This window comes from Thunnus albacares, chromosome 23 (genome assembly GCF_914725855.1).
Source record: "Thunnus albacares chromosome 23, fThuAlb1.1, whole genome shotgun sequence".
In the NCBI taxonomy this organism is placed as follows: Eukaryota; Metazoa; Chordata; class Actinopteri; order Scombriformes; family Scombridae; genus Thunnus; species Thunnus albacares.
The window spans coordinates 19821176-19843407 of record NC_058128.1 but is presented as its reverse complement, the minus strand read 5'-3'; the positions used below and the strand labels follow the sequence as shown (position 1 = coordinate 19843407).

At 41.5% G+C, this 22232-nt stretch overlaps 1 protein-coding gene across 2 annotated transcripts in view; it reads right to left on the bottom strand.

The window, feature by feature from the left end:
- The window catches only part of arid2 (AT rich interactive domain 2 (ARID, RFX-like)), a 41787-nt gene extending 20269 nt beyond the window's left edge, over nucleotides 1-21518 (bottom strand). The window contains exons 1-5 of one of the 2 annotated variants that reach the window (XM_044343213.1): nucleotides 20863-21518; nucleotides 18431-18616; nucleotides 18214-18307; nucleotides 17188-17285; nucleotides 3740-3873 (exon numbers count right to left, since the gene is read on the bottom strand). In XM_044343213.1, coding sequence (XP_044199148.1) covers nucleotides 3740-3873; nucleotides 17188-17285; nucleotides 18214-18307; nucleotides 18431-18522 — 418 coding nt within the window. In that variant the 5' untranslated portion in view covers nucleotides 18523-18616; nucleotides 20863-21518. Of the gene's footprint in view, nucleotides 1-3739; nucleotides 3874-17187; nucleotides 17286-18213; nucleotides 18308-18430; nucleotides 20841-20862 lie in introns of those variants that run through there. The other variant, XM_044343212.1, reaches the window with a different exon arrangement.
- Between the last annotated feature and the right edge of the window lie 714 nt (nucleotides 21519-22232).

The window sequence follows — 22232 nt, the reverse complement described above, 5'->3', positions numbered from 1 at the left end:
TTTCTTCCATAGATCCTTGCTGGAGGACCCCATGACACTTGTTGCCGCAGTGGATACGACGCATCAGTGGGCTGAACGGAGATGATGATGATGTGCTGGGTGGTGGTGGCAGTTGAATAAAATCATCTGGCTAATAAACTGCTTTTGTAGATGGAAGAAGAAGTCATCAAGATAAAGTTATAAGTGGAATTCGGGACTAAACCCAAAATGCTCCCACACTGCTGCAGAGGCATTTGTCTTTTTTTAATAGTCCTGTAACATTATCTCCACCACTCACAGTCGCCAGTTCCACCAGTAAAGACTGACCTCTGGTGGCCCGTGCTGTGCACAGTGATACATCACCTCAATACAGCATTTAATAGAAAGAGGAGCATCTGTGTTTTTGACGGTACTGAAAATCATACCTTCAGGATTTCTACATATCCAGGTAGACCGTAATAACTTGATACCACCCAAGCCAACACACAAGACATTATAAGTGAAGGGAACTAACAGTTGTTGTAGGCCTACAATCAAAACATGATGAGGCAAAGCAGACCACAGCTCAGCCAGACATTTCCAGAGCAACTGTCCAATAATTAATCACCACTGAGTCTCACCGTTTCAGCCCGGTTCTCCGACCTGACATTTCAAATGTGATTATTCCGGTGATTTATCGAGCACTAGAATAAGAATATTTTAAAAATGCAATGACACAACAACATATTTACTCTATGAGTTGATACGGCAAACTTGTTAGCAAACAGCTGCCGATTGACACATAACACTATGATTCATTTGGAGTTGTGTTTCTGGCCACCTGTCTAATGCTCACTCTCTTTTGGCTCTGCTTTTGGTCTCCACCAACTCCTGAGGGAAATATCTGGCTCTTCAGCTGCTAAATGCTCCGCTACGTTCACCAGCTAAGTCGCTAACTGTATGTTGGTGCTGGGCAGGTGGTGTACAGTGGGGGGTGGGGGGGTGTTTTAGAGTTTTACAGCTGCCTGATGCAACGAGTGTGGTGTGAGTGAAACAACGGTAAATTTGTGGGCTGGAAACCCAAAACAATGAGCTAGTTACTATAATTCCCAAAGTACCAAGTCCCAAGGCATGTCTGCAAAATTTTAATTCTGAATCCTACAAGCAAAGCATTAGAGAAGCATCATTACTTCAAACTTAGGATAACAAACTTTCAAAGAGAGTAGCATTGTCAAATGTTGGGGAGGGGGGGAAGCCGATGTGTTCTTTAATGTCTGACGCCACAAACAAAAGTTCACCACTGTTTGTCGTGTGTCTCTTCCCACCCCGGTCGTGTTTTGGAGTCAACGGGCTCAGCGGGCAGCGGGGCTGACAGAGAAAAGAGCCTTCGATTAAAAGGTTAGAGGCTCTAATCTAAACTGAGGTAAAGGGAAAAAACCAACAAGTGCTTCCCTCTTCCCTTCATCAATAACTGCTGTCAGGACAGTCAATCGCTTCAGAGCACAGCGAGACTAATGGACAGCTCGCATTCACTGTTGTGTGAGCGCCGTTTGACAGTGCAGACAAGAGGTTGGCCTTGGCAAGTTGCACAAAAAACATTTTGTTTGAAATGTGATGTGGTTACTCAGAGGCTGCCCTTTCATCATGAAAGGCGGCAGCACGCTTAGGCTTAAAACATGATTAATCAATGCTTTTTTTTTTGTGTGCAGGCAACTTCCAAGAAAGGTGGAAACGAGCTGGAAGACTAACAATTACTGTAAACGCATGCTTCATAGCCTTGGTTCAAACACGGCAGCACTTAGCAAGGTGACTACTGAATTAAGTGAGTCACTATGCAATAAAAGTGATAAATGTGACGTACAAATAAAGTAGGCTCATGAACTGGACAAGTAACAAAAAAACGGAGAAGAAACAGATAGAGAAATTTCTTCTTTTTTCCTCTCTAAACTTTGCAATAAATGTTTTTTCTCCTCTGAAAAGCCAGTATTACTGAGGCAGACTTAACTGAATGGCCTGACGAGGCGGTTGGGATGTTAATAGTTGGTGTTCAAGACTACTTGCGTCATGAGATTATGAATAAAAAATCTCCATGTAGATTATGTTCCAAAAACTACAAGCTTTTTTAGAAAACTTTAAATTGGCAGAACAACACTAACCAAGAGGCAAAAATGAAAGATGAGAAACCAACAGATGAAATTTAAAGAAAAAAAAAAAAAAATCAAAAGAGATGACTGCTTAATTGGAAGATGTTTGTACCGGTTTGAAATGTAGGAATATAATCAATTTGATGGTAGTTTTAGCTTCAACCCCCCCAGCATTCACATTAGATAAACAAATGAACAGCTGATATGTTTTCATCACACACTACAGTGGATATTCTAGCAGTTGAAATTAAGTGTTTGACGAGTGGAGCAATTTGTCAGCAACCGTGCAGCATGTAGCCTATTAGAGAAATTAAAGCTATCTGGACCTTAAAATTACAGTGTGCAATCATCAGGGTTGGCACTTTTTTTTTTGTGATGATAGATTTCAAGGACTTTTTAAGCACTTTTCAAAGACAAATTATTTCAAAATTAAAGACCAATAATTCACACGGATGTTCACAAATAGCAGTCTAACCCAGCGCGGTGCTATACAAAGACTTGAAGGCTTTACTTTAATTAGATGGTGGTAGAAGTTTAAGGCCAGGCACCGCTCGGGAATAAGGAAAAGAAAATCCTTTTATTCCATCAGGATGAAACTTTGCCAGATTAATATAGACCCAAATACAAGACTTTTTTTATATAAAAAAAAAGAAATATAACAGGAAGAACATGTCGTCTTTATTGTCAACAAACTTCTGCAGCATCTCGACACATTGCATAATTATTTCAACAGCGAGCGCACGCTTTCATTCATCATTTTCTCCTGATAGCTGGTTGTGGTTGGCGTACATGACGATAGCTTGTGCCACTGCAGGCTGTGTGTGTGTGTGTCACCCATCCCTAACCAGAGAGGGGGACTAAACAATGCGGGTTACCTAGGTGACCAGCCGCATATTTGAACTGGAAACACCTATGAGAGAGCGCGACAGCCGATGACACAGCGCAGCCGTCAGCGAATCACTGCAGATGTATGAAAACGGCATCATTAGGCGAATTCTGAGATGACGGAGCACACGAGGCTCAAACTCTAGTAGGCTTTGAAGGGCCTCTTTATTGCTCCAAGCACTTACAATATCTTGATTCTTTCTTTTTTTTTTTTTTTTAATTTAAATCCAAACACTTTCAAGTACTTTCCAGACCCGTGGCAACCCTGAATCATTTCCTTCCTCATGGTGTTTTTTTTTCCCCCCTCTCTTGTGAAATAAACACAGCCGACATCGAAACAAACAGCTATTATTGGTTGAGAGACATCTCTATGCATATGCTTGACCTGTGGGCTGACCGGTTTCCCATGCATCTCACATACAGCTGTGATGAAGTGACGCTTTGCTGTAATCACATCTGTGAGGATTAAGTGTTTGAGTTGGCCAAGGGGCAGAGAGAGAGAGAGAGAGAGAGAGAAGACGGAGAGACTGACGGAGTGAACTTCAGAGAGAAAATGAGAATCTGAGTGAGACAGAAAAAACAAGAAAGTATGCAAATAGAAATTAAATCCATCTACCAGATACAGAAGTGAAAAAGTGAAAAGAAAAAGACAAAACAAAAAGAAAGTGAAAAAACAACAGCTGAACTCATGAATCAGAATGAAAAAAAAAAAAAAAAAAAAAGCTTGTGAATAACAAGTACAGCCTGCCTACCTGATACAATGTGTTGCTGGTAGTTATAAGAGCTGGGAATTGCACCAATTGGAAGAGAGGCTTTGGGATTCCCCGGCTGCGCTTCCTCATCATCCTCGCCGAAGTGGTGGACTTTCTCATACTTCTCCAAGTATCTGTGAAGGGGGGGGGAAAGAAAAGAAAAAAAGAAACAAAACATTCGATGAGCCAAGACTTGCTTGCTGTGAATTTGTTCTCTACTTTCTCTCCAACACTTGAGTCACTTTAAGATTTGTTTTCTTCATGTATGCGGGGCAGGCAACATTTTCCTACGAGCGCAGACGCCTTGAAGCCCAAGCGTCGTTCCTTCCTCTGTGATACTAAGAGTACACACTGAGCTTCTATCGACTAAACACCAAGAATCCCCCATTAGAGGGGAAACGGTTTACTCTGCCACAGACTCTCACAGGCTGTCTGCTTCTCTGGTTCACTGCAACAACGTGAAATGTAAATGTATGAAGCTACTGCAGGTTTAAGTGGATGGCTTTGTCTCTTTAAGATTGATAAGCCTGTTTAGTTTTAAGCTCTATTGTTGTATTAAGTTTGGGTGGCTCCATCATGTTTTCTGTGATTTAATTGAAGAGTATTCACACTACAAAAGAGAAGCTGCAGTGTTAAAAGATACAGAGAGAACATATACCTCTATTTGTTTAGGATTTCAGTAACTGGACTGTAAAAATGTAAATAATACACAATAACGAGGACATCATGTGGAATGTTAAAGGTGCCCTCTGGAGCATTCTTCTACACAAACAAAACTTATGTTTATATTCAGTATTATTCACCAAGATGTGTTTTCTCCAAGTCTAACACACGTGTTGAATGCATTTCCTTCCTCATAAAACATGTGCAAAACACCTTTTTTTTTTTTTTTTTTTTTAAAATCCAGTATGTTTATTAGCTAGTAGTCTTCTTCAATGACTTAGTTGGCACATGGCTACGTTTGGTGGTGGATCACTGCAACCGACTGTCAATCGGCCAAACAGCATGAAACCGATGGCAGCACATGAGTCGCATCCGTCGGCCCATGCGTGATACAAACAAAAAGGGAGACCCCATCTGTAATGTAGTGCTCAATGACCCTACTGGTGGTTCAAAACTCCACAGGGTGCCTTTATGGTAGTAGCACACAAACTACCCTTAGAGAAATTAATTATGTTAAACACCAACCTGCTTCTTTCAATTTAAAAGCTACTGTATGGAGACATTTTTGATTTTTTTTTTTTTTTTTTTACAGTACACCAGCTGTTATACCACCCACATGTAAATCATATTACATATTTATAGGAGGAGAAACAAGCCGTCGTTGATGCGAGACAGAATCCTTAAACAAGAGTCACAGCTTTTAGATTATTTCAAATAGGGTGAGATGAATCACTATTTCTATATCAGGTTGTATCACAAAGGCTCTACAGCTGTACGTATCGCCAAGGAGACGACTCGCTGATGCAGCAAACCCCCACACTCTTTGCAATTAAAACATGACAAGGGGAAATTAATTCATGTGACTTTATAGGGCAGCCTACTGTACCAGGACAGTCAGTGAGACTGTCCCTCAATATGACGACTTAACCTTTCCTCTAATGCTTCTGACATACAGAAAACACTCATATTAATCAGTGGAACAACAGGATACCGTTTCTATCAGCTGAGAGCAGGACATTGAAATGATTCAACGTAAACTCAACTAAACTACAAAGAGATAAACAAGTGGATAGCGAGCAGTGCAAGCAACCAGACAAAGAGCACCACCTACAGACAGCCAATCACCAACAGAAAATTGGAGGGAAAAGACCTCACAGTCTCTCCCATACTGTCAGAAAAACCACAGTAACAAGCACTGAGACAGTTGGAGAATTTCAAAAGCTAAAATCTTTTAGATTCTCACTTAAATTCCAGATAAACATGAATCTACTAAAGGCATGATATGTACATGAGTGTGAAACACTAAAGCGGGGCCATCCACGTATTAGTCTGCACATTCAGTGTAAATCACACAGGTCGATGGTCATTCTAAGATGCAGTTTGATGGCCACTTACACTCAGCACTGCTAGTTTAGAAGTTGTTTTCTGGCTTGACAGAGCTGGTGACCACCGTTTTTTTTTACTAAGACTGTGGTGCTTTCAGCCACATGAAGCATGATCCACTTAGGAACTGAGGCTAAAAATGAGCACCACATGAGATAAGCATGTCTTTGCATGACACAGAGCTGACGAGTGTCACTGCAGCAGAGAGCAACATTAGTCGGTTACATGACTGTGGGATCTTACAGTCATAGGGCAGTGGTGGCCTAAAGGTTAGAGGAGTGAGCTTGTGACCAGAAGGTTGTGGGTTCTATCCCCGGCAGGATAATTCAGGGGGGGGGGGCAAAGTGAAAAAGCAGCACTTGCCCCTCCCTCATTACCACCACTGAGGTGCCCTTGAGCAAGGCCCTTAACCCCATCTGCTCCAGTGGAGCTGCTCAGTTGCCGGCACATCAGACTGTGGTTGTAGTGTAATAATCATGGTTGGGGGGGGGTCTTTAGGGGGAGCTAGCAGGTCAACAGTATATGCAACACAGAAGTGGTTTACATCATCTGAAAGCTGGGAACCTGAAGATTAATTTGAGATGCAGCACTGTGTGTCAACTTCGTCTAGTCATAAATCTGTAATAAACATAGTGTTTTGGTTAGGCACCTATTCAAATTTTGAAAGTTTATAGTGTATAAGGGCTGAGGACATTATGATGGAAGTATATGATGGCCATTCACGTGCTCAATTATGCCGAAATTGCTGCAACAATTTTTGACCACTCAAAAATGGATAAAAATTGTCAAAAAAATCCCTCTAAACTACCACATTAAGACACCGAGAGGAACACTATGATTTGGCATCAAAAACTTTTGACATTTAGAGATTTCTGTAAGAATGTTTGGTGATTAGATGGTGAGCATTTCTGTTTGGGGAAATTGCTCAGAAACCCCCTTATTGTCAATATACCTAAAAAAAAAAAAAAAAAAAAAAAAAAAAGTCATCCATCCTCTGATGCCCAAGGTCTCTAGTTTGTGGTTGTACAGTTTCATGAGACTGTGATTATCAAAGACATCACAATAGCTCAATTTATACAGTGAAAAAAAAATGGTCTCACTACAATGAAACGGCTACTATGAGGACTAACGTCATCACACATGAATACAATCGGGCTCATTGAATCCACAACAGTCTCGGCTTTGCAGTCACACCAAATTCATGCAATTCCAAGACTGTTTAGGGACCCCGGTATGCTGAAATATATTTACACCATTTTCAGAATAGGCAAAAATAATACATTTATACTGCATGCAAAAAATCTGCATGGTTTTTACCCCAAACTGCATGGGATTAGCATAAAGTGGGCATGTCTGTAAAAGGAAAGACCCATTTTCATTCATGCCAGTTCTTAGCTTAACTTTGGATTGTTATTTCGCCTCCTACCATTGGATGCCTCAGGTCATCTAGTTTCATATGATACCAGAATCTTTACTCTAGCTTTCAAACTCAGTCCCCCACAGCTTCTGAAAGACAGTAGTGTTGGCAGAGGACACCAGCATCCTTGTTGAGATTAAGAGGTTAATACAAGTGATGTAAACGGGGTTATTTGAGTAATATCACTTCCCATCTGAACGGTGCAACAGTCTGTAGTAGAAACAAGTGACACAAGCAGCTGTGAGCCAACATCAAGCGAGCAATTCATCTGTGACTGTAATCCTTCTCCGTTCTCGCGTTCTCGTGAAGTTTGCACTCGACTTGATAAAAATATTCTCCACGAGCATGCAAGCATCCACTCAGGCTTTCTTGGATTTGAGAAACATCTCATAATAAAACGGGGGAAATCTGCCAGACAAACAAAACACACACACACACTCACGCACACACACACACACACACACGCACGCAGCGAAATACCTCAGCGGTGATAGTGTGGTGAACCCTGCCTGTGCGGGCGTGAGTCACCGAGCGAGCGAGTGCCTGTTTCTGAATGAGGCCCCGCTTGTTCATCATGGCCAAGGTAATCCCCCGTCCGCTGGCTGCTGGGTGACACGCTGGACTATAAATACACTCAGGCTTCATTTGTAGAGAGAGAGAGAGAGAGAGAGAGAGAGCGAGAGAGAGAGAGAGAGAGAGAGAGAGAGAGCGAGCACAGAGAGCGGGAGAGATAGGCCCCGCTCCTGAATGCAGCGTCATCAACCGCTGTCTGGGCACAAGCAGAAAGAGGCTAAAGATGGGTGGGTGCACAGGGGAGGGGTGGGGGGGAGCTGGGGAGGGGGTCGACTGCAGCTGCTTGTGTCTGCACTTCCCCTTTTTTCATACACGCGTGATGAAAGGAACATCATTCCCCTCCCACTTGAGTAGCAGGCAACAACCAACCAGCAGAAACCACCGGGCTTTCATCATTTCTACTCCAACCGTTTAGGGAAATGTGTGTTTACTCTCGCTGCTAATGCCGAGGCGTGTTTCACCTGTACGTTTTTCCCTCCAAAAAAAAAAACAAAAAAACAAGTGCAAAGGGTGGGGGGGGGGGGGGGGGGGGGGGGGAAACCGACAAGGCTTAAGAAGCGATGAAGAGAGATGTGTGGTTGCAAACAGCCACTGTCATTAGGGGTTGTGTGTTATTTACGGTCATCTGGATCACACGAGTGCAGATACTCCTGGCTTCAATTACTCTCAGCTGCCTCGCTGCCCAAATGCCCTCAGTGTGGTGGCGGTGGTGGTGGTGGTGGTGGTGGTGTGTGGGAGTCGAATGCCCCCTGCTGGATGTGGACTCAGACATGCAAACACACACCCACTACCGATTTCTGGAGAGAAATGTTTGCTGGGAGTTAATGGAGCCCGCCGTCCGACACGGGCTGATGTGGTGGAAGGGTGGGTGGGGGGGGGGATTTGCTTTGTCAATAATGACGAGATGGTTTATTGAGCCAATTGAGAAAATACTGTAAAACTTCAAGTACAGACCACAGAGTGTAGTGTGAGGCAAGTAAGTTGACAGCACTCATAAGACTCATGTCCCTGACAGGCTTCAAATAATGAAAACCTCAGATACAGTATTAACATTGTGCTCTGATGGTATTCCTGCACAAGTGCATCTCTTGGAAAGGTCAGCACAGAAGATTAAGCAATACTAATATGACTCCAATCTTTCAGGATTTCAAACATCTCCAGTCATGTCCAGTCTGGTCAATCTGGTTGTTTGTGACATTTACTGGGGTTCAAACTGGAGCCTTTTGTGGTAGAAGAATTTTCACACCAGTGCAAGTTCCTCCAGGTGATAGTTGTCAGGGAGAAAAAGTGCTCGTTTAGAGACCAAAGTTTGTACTTTTTTTTTTTTTCCAGACATAACCGCAAAAGTGTTGGCAATGATATTTTCTAAAAAAAAAAAAAAAAAGGTTCCTTTTCCTTAGAGTAGTGTTGCTTTTCTATAGTGGGAGCTACGGCTGGTGACCACTCTGGTTCATTGCCTTAGACTGTACATTTTTTATTTTGTAATTCTGTAAAAAGCTCCACTTTTTTTTGTCTGAAATGACTTTAGACGTTGTGTCTTCTTTCTCTGAGCATATCATTAATCATAAATGGGGTTTTTTTTTTCTTGTCAGTGGTGAGGCTCAATGAATGCATGAGTTTTTTAAATTATTATTAAGTGGCATTAGAGGCAGTGTGCAGAAAATGACACTGGTGGAGACTTATAAGTAGTGTATCATGGAAATAGTGCTCATCACAACAAACCCCACTGGGGATTTTCTCGCCATATACATAAAGGTCTCCTTCTCACGCAAACATGTTAGGGACATTCTCTTGAATATTCTCTCTGACCGAGATACTGATTTCTTACACTTGGGCTGGACTAAATGAAACAGAACAGAAAACTTTGCAAGTAAAATGACTACTTCCACTCCAGACCTACAGCCAATAGCTATATCTAACATCCATTAAAAGCTACCAGCAAAGAATCCATGCAAGTGCTAATGTTTTAACCGTACCCGCCTTTTAAAAAAAAGTGGTGTAACAGATTCTAGCCAGATTGAAGCGCCACTGTCAAGTACAACGCAGAGCTGTCCATCTGCTGGTTAGCAAAGAGACTGAGAGAAAGAGATTAGGCTATCAGTGGAGGCCAACACTGCTGGAGGGCAGGTCAAATTACAGACAGGCTAAAAACACAAAGTCTTAAGAGCTTTCAGATGTTAAACGTGATAGCAAGTTTGCGCTACAGTTCTTATTTTGTTAAGAAGTCTCTCATTATGCTGTATAAAAAAAAAAAAAAAGAGGCAGAAACAGACATACTAGTCCACACAGTCTCGTCTTTATCCAGAACCGGTTGTCATCAGAGCATCTCTAAAGTCTGAGCAGCAGCAGCTCAGATGAGGCAGGGGGGAATAAAACCACAGCTAATGCAAGCCAGATCAAAGGCCACTTCATCCAGATGTTTCAGATGAGCAGGGGAGTCTATCCACATACGCAGTGAGGAGTGGAAGAGCAACACCGATGATGGTAACCAGAATAATCCCGTGACAGGTGTGAAAGTGAACAACCGCCAAGCAGAACGAGATAGTGATGTGTGTCTGTGGTGTAAGGCTGGGAGATAGTTCGACGTTTTTTTCTTTGGTTTTCTGTTTTCAATAAAAACAGTGATGTCATAATAATGCGATATGTGAATATGTCTTTAACTTAACAGTTCAGGTGTGCTTCACTTTTTGACATTACATTAAACATTAACCATACAGCAGCCTCCAAATTATTTTAAATGTCTGATACATTTTTGGTGATTGCCTGTTCCAAACTCTGTCCATGTCTCCATTACAGGTGTAACAGTACAAAAAATTCACTGTTGGGTATGTACTTTGGTTTTGGGGTCAGAGTTCGGTACAATTTCGGTACAGCAGGAAAAAAAACGGTAGAAAACATTTTGGTCCTTTAGTTTGAAAAATGTAAACATCCAACAATGGCTCATTGGTTGTAACTTTTAATGAAAGTTGAGTTGTGCTGCAGTGGAAAAAGGAAAACAACCTTTCTATTTCCTGCAAGGAGTCAGGACACCTGCTGACAGCTGACAGTTGTATGATGATTTATGATTAATCAGAACTGCTTCTTAAGACGTCTTATCCAACTACATCAGAAATCAAATATGTTTATAGTTGTTCAAATCGGCTTCACTCGAAGGCGACCGTCAGAGAGGGGAGGGGGATGGGGAGACGCCATATCAGTGTTTCCCCTACTATTGCCATGGAGGGGCCGCCCTTCAGACAAGACCCCCCACCCCTCCTGATAGAAACAAAATGTGTATGTTATTTAGCTAATGTATGTGCACACTTTACTGTAAGTGCAATAAAAGCTTTGAGAGTAAAAAGCCAATATGAGTAATTTATTAATGTAATCCACGCGAAAGATGGACAGACGACGACCCCGAATGTCTTGAAATTCAGGACAAAATAGAGAGTATTAGTCTTCCATGAAGGCGGAGAGTAGCTAGTGTGCGGTCGAGAGAGAGAGAGAGAGAGAGAGAGAGAGAGAGAGACTGTGTGTGACGGTGAGGCTGGCGGCTGGTGACTGGAGCAGAGTATGAAGTTAGCAGTAGATCTGTGAACATAACAGTGCAGTGTGTGTACAGTTGACGTTATTTGTCGGTGAATAAATGCTACAACTCCTCAAGACCCAAGCCAGGTTCCTGTGTCCTGCTTGCCACCTGCTGATTAAAGTGAAGGGAGTTAGCCTCAAAGTTAGCCACCATGGGTTAGCCTAACCTAACCAGACTTTACTAATAATGACGGCAGTGACACTACATGAACGTGGGTAACCAGGGTAACTATGCTCAGCCAGCGAGCATACGTCCATGAGCATGCTATCTGCATTCTATAGCTAAGTGGTGCACTGCAAAAATGTTCCAGGTGGAACTCCAGCGCTAGATTTTATTGTTCCGCATGTCAGATTAAGTGGATTATTTAACTATTTTGACAGTAATTGTTTGGGTCAGGGAGCGTACCCAACTGAGGATAGTCACGTACCAAACTGATCATCCTGTACCCAAAGGTTTGGGGCGACTACACAAACCGTTACACCGCTAGTCCCTGTACAGTGTCATTAAATGATAGAAAAGCTGCCTCAAGAGTTTCTCCATCTTTGGTTCAGAAACTTTCATGGCATTGTTTGATATGCAGTCAGGGCCACAGGAGATTTCTATGACTGATACGTTTGACATTTTTTCCATGAGAAAATTAATTTAATATGTTTGAAATGGCATTAATTAAAATGCAGTTGCAGATCCTTTCATGGCTAAAAAAAAAAAAAAAATGAGGAAAAGAGTATGTCATGCTCAAATTCACATGACAACTAAAAAACACATCTAATTGCTGGGGTCATGGGAGTTTTAGGCCCTGAATGTGGGCTCACAAGCTAGAAACGGTTTAGGAGGATTAATATTAAAATGTGAAACATTCAAATCTTGACTGAATTGAGTAAACCTGTATATTTGAGAGCACCTGTTACACATAAAGCACTGAAAACGGTTATAGTGAAATAATATGAAAGTGTGAAATGATGATTTTGCTGTATAGATTTTGCTGTATAGGAAGCAGCATGTTCAACTCTGAAAAAGAAAGATTACTGTGTGGTAGTTGATTCAGCAGAAAGAGGTGTCATAAAGTGCTGGTTTCTTTTTCTCTAATCACTGAGGACACTGAAAACTGGCCTTGGCAGCAGAGCTGAAAGAATAATATGCTCATATTCTTTTTTCAGTTTTAGTAAAAAATGAAAGAAAGAAATTGAGAACGTCTCCTCTGCAGGTGTTATTAATCACTGAAATGCTATTAATTAGCCCCGATGGTATAGCGCCGGAAGTCTGCAAAATTCTAATGTTAAGTCGGTCTTTTGCATTGAACATATGTACCTACCATACGTAGTGTTTACTCAACACAGATGGAAGTGGAGCAACAGGATGTAAATGGCTGCACTGAAGCCCTTGAGGGAAAGATGTATTTTTGGTGAGCATTCATTCATAAATGGTGCAATGCTCCTTTTGCACTTTGTAGTCGTTGGTTTACGTTGCACTGAAAGGCCGACTCTCTCCAAGTTGCCACTGAAGTAATGATTTTTTTTTTTTAAACTTAGCTATGACTTGGTGTATTACCTTCACTTGAGCATGCATGGCTGGATGGTGATCTCCAAGTTGCATAAAGTTTGAGGTGTCGGATCCTTCAGCAGTGACTTTTCTTCTGCAAGTTTTACAAATTGGACATCCGTCTTCTGTCCGTTCTTTATGTATCCAAAATACTTTTTTTTTTTTTTTTGGTGGATACATCGCTTCAATGTCAGGTCCCTCGGTCTTTACCAGAACACTTCTTATCTCCTTAGACTACTGTAGCCCCCTTCCTCAAACACAAGTAAGGTGACAGGATGTGTAACTTTGCGTACCTGAACTTGTTGCAGCACGGCCTTTTAAGCTGGTAGACCAGGCTTGTTTTGGTTCCGCCTGCAGTTTGACGGTTATGCCTATGAATATATTTTTTCAACTGTCTAGTTTTGTTTAATTTTCCTCGCAGTACAACTGTTGTTCATAGAAAAAAATACTACACCATAATATGTCCCTTTGAAAGTGAGAACAGAAACCCATATTTGCAAGATTGTGGTGTTTTAAAGTGTGGTTAATAGTGAAATCAGTTAATCATCCCTAATGACATGAGAGTATCTCAGAGCAACGTTCTCTTGTGTTTAAATTTCTAAACATGCAAAAAAAAAAAAGTCATAAAAACCATTTCTGTTGAGATAAAAGGCACAAAAACGATAGAGAAGTTGAACATTTGCGCTAACGCAGAAGATAAAGAGAGTGGTTCCCCGATGTTAGTGCCTCCTGGGCCTGATCTCCTCCCGATGGGGATGCAACGAAGAGGGCAAACAAAGGTTGAACCAGGGTATCCGTCACCTGACTTGGCTTCTGTATACAATGCACTGCAGTTTGGAGAATAAGTCAAAGACTGTGGCGACATAAGAGGCCTTATTTCAAAACACCTCTCATTGACTCTCAAATTACAGTGTGTGTCTGGATGAACTGAATGGTGTTTTACTGAAAAAAAAAAAAAAAAATCAGGACTCAGTTGCCCCACGAGGGTTAAGAGCTTAGTACGAACCACTTCCAAAAATCATATGAAACTAATAACGGAGGAGAAAACCATGGAGACGTGAAAAAGCCAAATCAGTGTAGCCACATGAAAAGTGGAAGCAGCCTTTTTGTAACTCTAACCAGACCCATTGAAACACAGCGCGGAGTACAAACGTGTAGAATGAATGTCAACTTATGGAAGTGTAAAAAGATTCTCTAGCTGGAACGGGACTCACAGAAATAGATGTGGGGAAACAGGCAGATCCAGATCAACATTACACTGACTGCTATATTTTAAAACTTCAAAATAAAAGGCTGTTAAGTCATTTTCAAAACCCTTTTAAAAAATGTTCCTCTACTTTTCAGACTTTCAAGCATTTTCCTAGCCGTGGCATTTCATGTTCCAGATTTTATCGAAACACTTGCCCTTTATATCAGCAGTTCTGATTGGCAGCATCTCATTGCATGTCTTATTGATCAATAACTCACTCGCTCTCACACCTGAACACTTCTTCATTTTTAAAAGAAACGTATGTCTTCTGCTTGTGGTAATGAAGCTGGACTTAAACAGTGCTGCGTTTCTTCAACTGTGCCCTTAGTGTGTCAGTGTGATTTGATGCCAACGCTTTGATCCAGAGTGCGGATCCTTCCACCCCCCCCCCCCCCCCCCCCCCACCCACCCCCCCGAAGTTGGAAATGAAATCAGCACCGTTGGTAGGACTGATGTCGGAGCAGCGCTTCAACAAGTTGAAAACGAGCTGGAAAAATGTTTCTGGCAAGCATCTCTCACTTATTACCGAGTGACATTCAGATATCAAATAGACAGCAGCAGGAGCTGGCACTGAACTTCAGCGCTGCTTATTACTCCGCTCTGAGTGGGAAGTGCTGACCAGCGCCGAGCCACATCACGATCGTCCTGTTCGTTTCACACAGGAGAAGAGGAAAGAATGGTCGACACGCACACCGTCCTGTAGCAGAATCAGGTCACAAGTTTGATCCCTGCTCCTACCTGCCAGCTCTTTCAAGAGAAGTCACTTTATTTAAAAAAAAAAAAAAAAAAAAAAAAAAAAGCATCAAGTACTAGAGTTGACAGCTTGAAACCACAAATGCCTAAAACTGAGCCAAAGTACAATATCATTCAATATTACTTGATATCTAATCATCATCTATTGTTCTTTGTTGTTTCATTCACATGAAAAAAAAAAATGCCAACACAGCTTAAAAATGCCCGGGCAGCCAGTGGTTACAGATGGTCATTGGATTGGATAATCAAGATTAACACCTGATATTAGCAAACATCCACCCAGCTTAAGTGTCCTTGAGTGAGACACTGAATCTGAACCAGTTCCAGTGAGAACATATCTGCCGTGTAACTTGCTATGACCTCTGACCAACTCAGATGAGGGCAAAATGAAAATTTCCTCCGCAGTGATTAAATTATGAGTGAGGAAAAAAAAAAAAAAAAAAAGACTAATTTCTATCCGCTAGTAGTCCTGGAGTGATCGCACTCTGTCAGCAAAAAGGCAGCGTGAGGGAGGAGAGGATAGTCTCTCTATTATCAGCCTTAGTTGAAGCAAGACCAGTCTAGCTGCCTGCTGCCTCTGACATCCACTACACCCGCGCTGCCTTAGATAAACTTTACAAAGTAGCTCCGGCGGTTGTTGCGACACGAGTGGGACATCCAGCGTGTCGGTTGACTCAGCTGTCAGGCTTTTCTTTGCTATACGGCTGGTCCACCTTCCAAAAATATTTTTTTTTTTTGTGGGAATAATTGCATTGACTTAGAGGGTGAACACGAGCTGTTCTAGCTGTTCTTAGAAACACAGGTAAAGATTTCAGGAAAAATCATTAATTCTTAAAAAACAGCTGTGAGCTTAACAAATAGCTCCCTATGATTCTCTGCTTCATCTTCTCATCTGCAGAAGAGGGATCGGATCAGACTGCTGGTATTTATAAACCGCTGTCTGACATAAGATAATAGACATTAGTTGGCCTGTGTCCTCCTACATTTTTTAGAAGCTCAACAAATCAGATCACTGACTTTCTGTGAAAGCCACTTCAGGCGCACTCAAAAAAAAAAAAAAAACTGAACCTGTTGGACAAAGACAAAAACAGATTCCTGTAGGATAGTGTTTTACTGAGCCTAGAAGGATAAGTTCTACTTTGAAATCAAATCCCAGAAACCCAACATCCTTCTACTATCACTGCTTCTACCGGACACACACAGCTAAACCACTGTCTTGCCAGCTGTCTGAGCTTCCAAGCCGACCATTACACTCAATTACATGATCTTGCTTTATAAAAAAAAAAAAGCTTTAGAGAGTATTGTCATGCACACAAAATATGTAGCAGGTTAACGGTGGTTTGTGGTCATTATGGTTCTCAGGAGGACCAACATTACCTACAGTGGCGCTGCATGCCTACTGTACATGTGCCTGAGGTGTTTCTCCCTGCAACCAACACTGATGGAACTTATAAAAAAGGAACTACAAGTCTCATCAGCTGTGCACAGTTAAGAGATCAAATTAGCCGCTACACATTCAACATGCATCAAAAGCCAACTTAGATGAAGTGCACAGATAATTAGTCTCTGCTTATGATATCAACCAGTGATCTGCAGTTGCCCGTAAAAAATATCCGCGAGTGGCTACACGAGTTTCTCTGCTACAGAGGTGTAATCCCCTGCAGGCAGGTGCTAGTGATGGGAACAATCGTTGTATGGGAGGTGGGAGGGGAAGAAAAGGAGTACAGAGAAAGCAAGTAACACCAAAACCACAAATGCCAGCTGTTGGAGAGAGCTGCATTTACACCAGACTCCCATCACTGGCAGCTGACTGTGTTGAGACTTGGAGGCAGCATGCGATACACATTACAACACCAAGATCAGCGCGATCATTAGTGCTGTACCAAAACCAAGAAGCCCTCTGGCTACACCATTTACAGAAAGGGATAACTGTCACTAATTTATGATTTATAGCCGTTACAGACAAAATGCTCCTCGATGATGTTCTTCAAAAGTATGTTCCAGACTTTAAAAAATACAGAAGACACATGTGATCATAGATTTTTTTTTTTTTTTGGTAAAAGATATAGAGTTATTTTTAAAGTTCCTACATGGAAAAGGAAAGTGAGTAAACATCCACTTTGTCATGACAGATATACACAATAAAGAGCTTGCTTTGACTGTCAAAATATTGCACTAGTGCTGCTTCCTAGCAGAGGAGAGCGAAGAGGCTAGATCCTGCTGACTGCATCTTAACATTTGTAAACACTTCCCACATGCTACCTGAGAGGAACAGAGCTGCATGGCCATGCGAGGTTACTTACCGAAGGTAGTACTGTTTTAAAGCAAATGCAGCGTTGGAACAACTCCTTGGAAAGTTAAACTCGTCTCCAAGTTCAATCCATTGGTTTTTGTCAGAAACCTGAGAGGGAGAAATGAGTGCGTTAGGAGATAAAATACCGGCAACAGCAATAAAAAAAGAGCGGTTACACTGCAACCATCTGGTCTGCTACAGGTTCCCACAATGAGGCAATATCAGAATCCCTAATCAATAACTTTCTCAAACTGCTGAAAACATGTAAAAATGCTGAACAACATGAAGTTATCCGGCAGAGCACTTGGTACAATAGCGTTTAATTAGCTAACAATGTGTTTATTATCCGAAACATATTTACATTTGACACATCAGTGAGTACAACTGCCTGACTCCCTTTAGGATACTATCGTTACTGTTGAGGCTAGTTAGCAGTATAGCTAACAAGCTAACTTGACTTTTTTCCATTTTTGGCGTTAAAACCAAACAAGGCCAAACTCCCAACAACCATCCAAAAACAAATGCTTTTAGCTTGCGGCGAGCCGTGTGATTTTTAGAGTAGGTTTTGTACCGTTTACTGTATTCACTACATGGGCCTGTGAGGCCTACATTTTGTGATCAGCCATGAAGCCGAAGAAAGATGGCTATGGCGAGAAAGAGAAAAAAATCAAGCTTTCCCCGGGTGGAAACTGCCGGTAAAAGCCCGGGCGAGACGCTATGTCCTCCGCGGTGTTTTGCGAGGCCGGGCTCCGTGCCGATAATCGATGTTAAACGTGCCCGCTAATTTTGAGTCGCTCCAACTGCACTCTGACTCCGAGCGGTTGGACTCTCAATTCAAAACCACACAACAACACAAGCCACCACATTGCATAGAGATACACGGCAAACTAGCACAAGGCCAACACCGACACACTAACGTTGTGTTTTTTTTTTCTGGAGGGTTACACTTGTCCCGGGGTGCCCACACGGAGTTGTAGAGTGGTCCACCGACAGACAGCAGAGTGTGGAGAAAAATCCACTTTTAGTTCCCACTCACCTTAGCAAATCCACCCAAAGAGACGACTCTGATATAGAGAGCATTCAGATCCAGCTCTTTCCCACCCACGATAGGAATCTTCTTAAACGGCGATCTGAGGGAATAACACGGGAAATAAATGGACATATGTTTAAATAACAGTTGTGGGAAACTCACAGTCACATGCAATGCAGATTTAAAGTTGTATTTCTCGGGGATAAAGACGCCCCAATCTCACCCTCTGCTTTGGTGAAATTGCCGCAGCTCGTCCAGGAAAGCCTGTCCTTTCCTTCGCTGATCTGGTAGATTTTTCCCCGTCGAATTTGCCATTGTTTTTGCATGCAAAAACGGTTAAACCCCACTTCAGTCGCTTCTTAAGACACCAAGGATCCCATACTCCGCCGGCGCTCAGTCATTCGCGAAGCTGAGTGTTTAAAAAGTTAAAGAAATAGCTGGTAGCAAGAAGAGCGGCAGCTCGCTAATAAAGACTGATGCACACAGAAAGCAAGCCCGATTCAACCCCGGACTAAGTTCCAGCGAACAGTCAGAAATACGACCGATTTACCGGCAGATTAAAAACGCCATGGCAGAACGTGTTGAATTAATGCTTTTGGTCGCGGTTGTATTCGTTTGGAGTGGTTTGACAGTGTGTTACGGACGCAGCTCCGAGGCTATCGCACACACTGTAGAGCGGCAGAGGGATCCAGTTCTCAGACAAAAAGATGAGAAGGCCGCGGCGCCCGGCCTGCCATGCGTGCAGCGCCCTCTGCGGCCAAATGCGGCACTGCGCCGGCCAGAGCTGAGCGGCCGCTGGAACAATAGAGACTGTTTTCTTTTTTAGGGACCGTCTGACAACTCGTCTCACTGTTTGGAAAACGGGTCAGGAGGTACTTGGAAATGTCCCGTGGGGGGAGGGGATAACACTAATTAACATAGGTCCCTTGTTATCCCAACTTGGCGCGTAATGGAGGGCAACTCTACATTTTATTGGTAAAATACTATTTTATTATTCTGAAATAAAGCCTAAGTATGTGTATAACTGGCTTCAAAATTAGTATCTTACTTCACTGTTATTAGTTAAGTGAAGACAGGGTTTCCCACTTAGAAAACAAAAACTACTGTCACCTTTAACAAGGCCATGATTAAATACTTTTTGAAGTATTATAATAAATAATAATTAAAAATAAAATAAATTCATTCAAATATGGAGTTACTTAAGACTGCGGAAAGTCATATAGCTTGTTGACATTTAATATTTATCTCAACACTTCTAACTTCTTTGCACTATTCGTATCCTGTTTACAATTCACAGAAACTGTTTCACCTGTATAAAGTCATTCCTTATGTATATTTATGAAGATTTGTTGTGTTGTTATTCTGTGTAAGTACAATGAGAGCCACTAAAACAAATTCCTTGTATGTGTAAACACATTTGGCCAATAAAGATGATTATTCTATAATAAGATATGGTATAGGGGCAAACTTCTGATGTCCAACAGAAATAATTCCTCTCAATATTTAAGAATAAAAACAGATCACTACTTCTATGAATACAAGAGTGATTGTTGTTTACTGGTTGCCATGTGCTTTTTCATGATTGACATCTGAAGGCTAAATTATTCATTTATTCACAAATATTCTTCCGAAATGCATCAATCTTTGTGTCTCATTTCATATTGAACAGTGTCGCAGTGCATCTGTGGCGGAGACTCTTAATTAAAAGCATGACACATATTGATTGATTTTCATGTTCAGCTCTATGCCGAACTTGATTTGGCTTAGTCTGACATATAGTGTCACTTGTTTTGCAATGTTGTTAATTTTGGAAGATTTTCTAAAAATACATAGACGTATTATGCTTTAAATTCAAATGCATTATCATTATTACGCACTTCTTCACTACCTGTTAAAGTATCAGTTTATTGTCTTAGATGTTAAAGTTTTGATTACTCACATATGGTCACTTCAGTATTTTGTGAATATTTTCTTGGAGCAATTTGCTGCTAAAAATGTGCAAGCGTTGTGTTAAGCTGCTCCTATCCCTTGCTGACCACTCCACAAACGACTTTTTTATCTCATGGGATGGTTGAAAATTACTCCTGATCCCTTTTCCCTGCGACTAGCAAGGCGGATATCTTGTTGATGGGGTTACATTCAACCATTACACGTACCCCCTTTGCTCAATGAAAAACCTGTCACAAAATGGCGGAGACGTACGTTTACAGACCCCATTTTGAGGAATTGACACTAGACAGCGGAAAAGTGTTTGTCGTTGCGTGTGGTTTTCTATTTAGAGCTCTTTTTTGTGCAAACAAACTGCGGCACACCGGAGTTTAACCTCACGGCCGTTTGGACTCCCCGCCCGTCGACCGAATTCTGGGCTAACTGGGCCGGTCGTTATATAGCATCGATAGCTTAGCAAACGGTAGCTAACTTAGCAACATTACCACCAAGCTGTTCTGAGCAGTTTGTGTTAATCCTATTAGCTGCTGACATCTCACGTTAACAGAGAGTTTATCTACTGTTCGTGCTGTGACCATATCAATATCAACCACTTTCCATCAAATAAATTCTTGTTTAAAGCGTTAGCATCGGCGCGTCAGATTCCAGTCCCCTCCTAAAAACTGCCAATATTGCTAACAATGTTACCTTCAAATGCTAGCAGCTTACCAGAAACCCCAACCATGCAAACTGGGATAATAAGATAATACGGTTTATCAACTTCATTATGTTACAGCTAACCCTGAGCTGTTTTCGCCGCAAGAAAACTGCGTCCATTTAGATTCGTTGTTGCTAACAGGCTAGTTAGCCGCCGTATTCGCCTTGCATACAAGCTGAATAGCTACTTTATTTGGTTTCCTTTTAACACTAAATGGTTCATGATAGTAATAATGATGCGACTTGTAGCTAATCAATAAACTGAATTGATGAATTAGCGTCGTTGGTCTCTACACTGCGTCTATTTGCCGACTTTGCGGGTGTAGCTACCACCACTGTATATGCAGTGTATTGTTGGCTAACGCTAGATAATGATCAGCTCTGTATTTGTGAATCAGAGAGCTCAACGTTTAGACTGACAAGTAATAAATGTTATAAGTGTATAATTGTATTGTCAACGCTTGAAAGCATGAAATGTTTTTGTTTCACTTGCTTGTCTGCTTAGTCATAATTTAGTTAAAGTCACTAATAGCTTCTTATTTACAACTGTAATATTGTGGCCAGTTCCCTATTGACAAACTTGCTCTTTATTCCACTCTAAATGACAACAAGATGCACTTTGGTTGCATTTTAGTTGCAAGAAATGAATTGATGGACTTACTGTTTAGTAATAGTTCACATAATCAAGCAAAAATACTGTTGTATTATGAATGCTTTGATAGAAAATGGCCCGATTATTCTGATGCATAAATGCATTCTTTATGGTAGGTATAAGGTGCATTGGGGGAAGTAAATCAGTGCTGTTCTGCAGTTTTTCGTCTTACGTGTATTTGTGTATCTCTTTAGGACAGTGGTTCTCAACCTGGGGTCCTGGAATCCCCAGGGGTCCTTGAAGGGGCTCCAGGGGGTCCCCAGAAAAATGGGGAATATTTTAATTTCACTATTATTTGATTGACTATAAGTTAGCCCAATGAGAGAATGTGTAAGAATGACTACTGGTTGATTTGTTTCACAATCTTCACTGTTAATCTGCCAATCTACAGTATAGACAGTTATGGAATAATTAAATCTTATCAGATGGGGATCCCTGAGACTATATCTTATCAAATACAGGTCCACGGCCTGATGTGTATCAATTTGGTAGTCCCAGGTAATTAGCTTATCTTTTTTTTTTTTTTAACAGAATCTAGGGATTTTTTCTTGGATAGATTATCAGATTCCTATGTGATAGATGGACCATTTTGCCTGCAGAAAAACAACAGTTTCCACCAAAATATAGGTACAGTAAAATTAAGATATTATATGTCAGACCTGATATTGCAGTGGAAACGTAGGGTAAAATTTTGCATCTGCCATTAGCAATTAAACAACAACAACACATA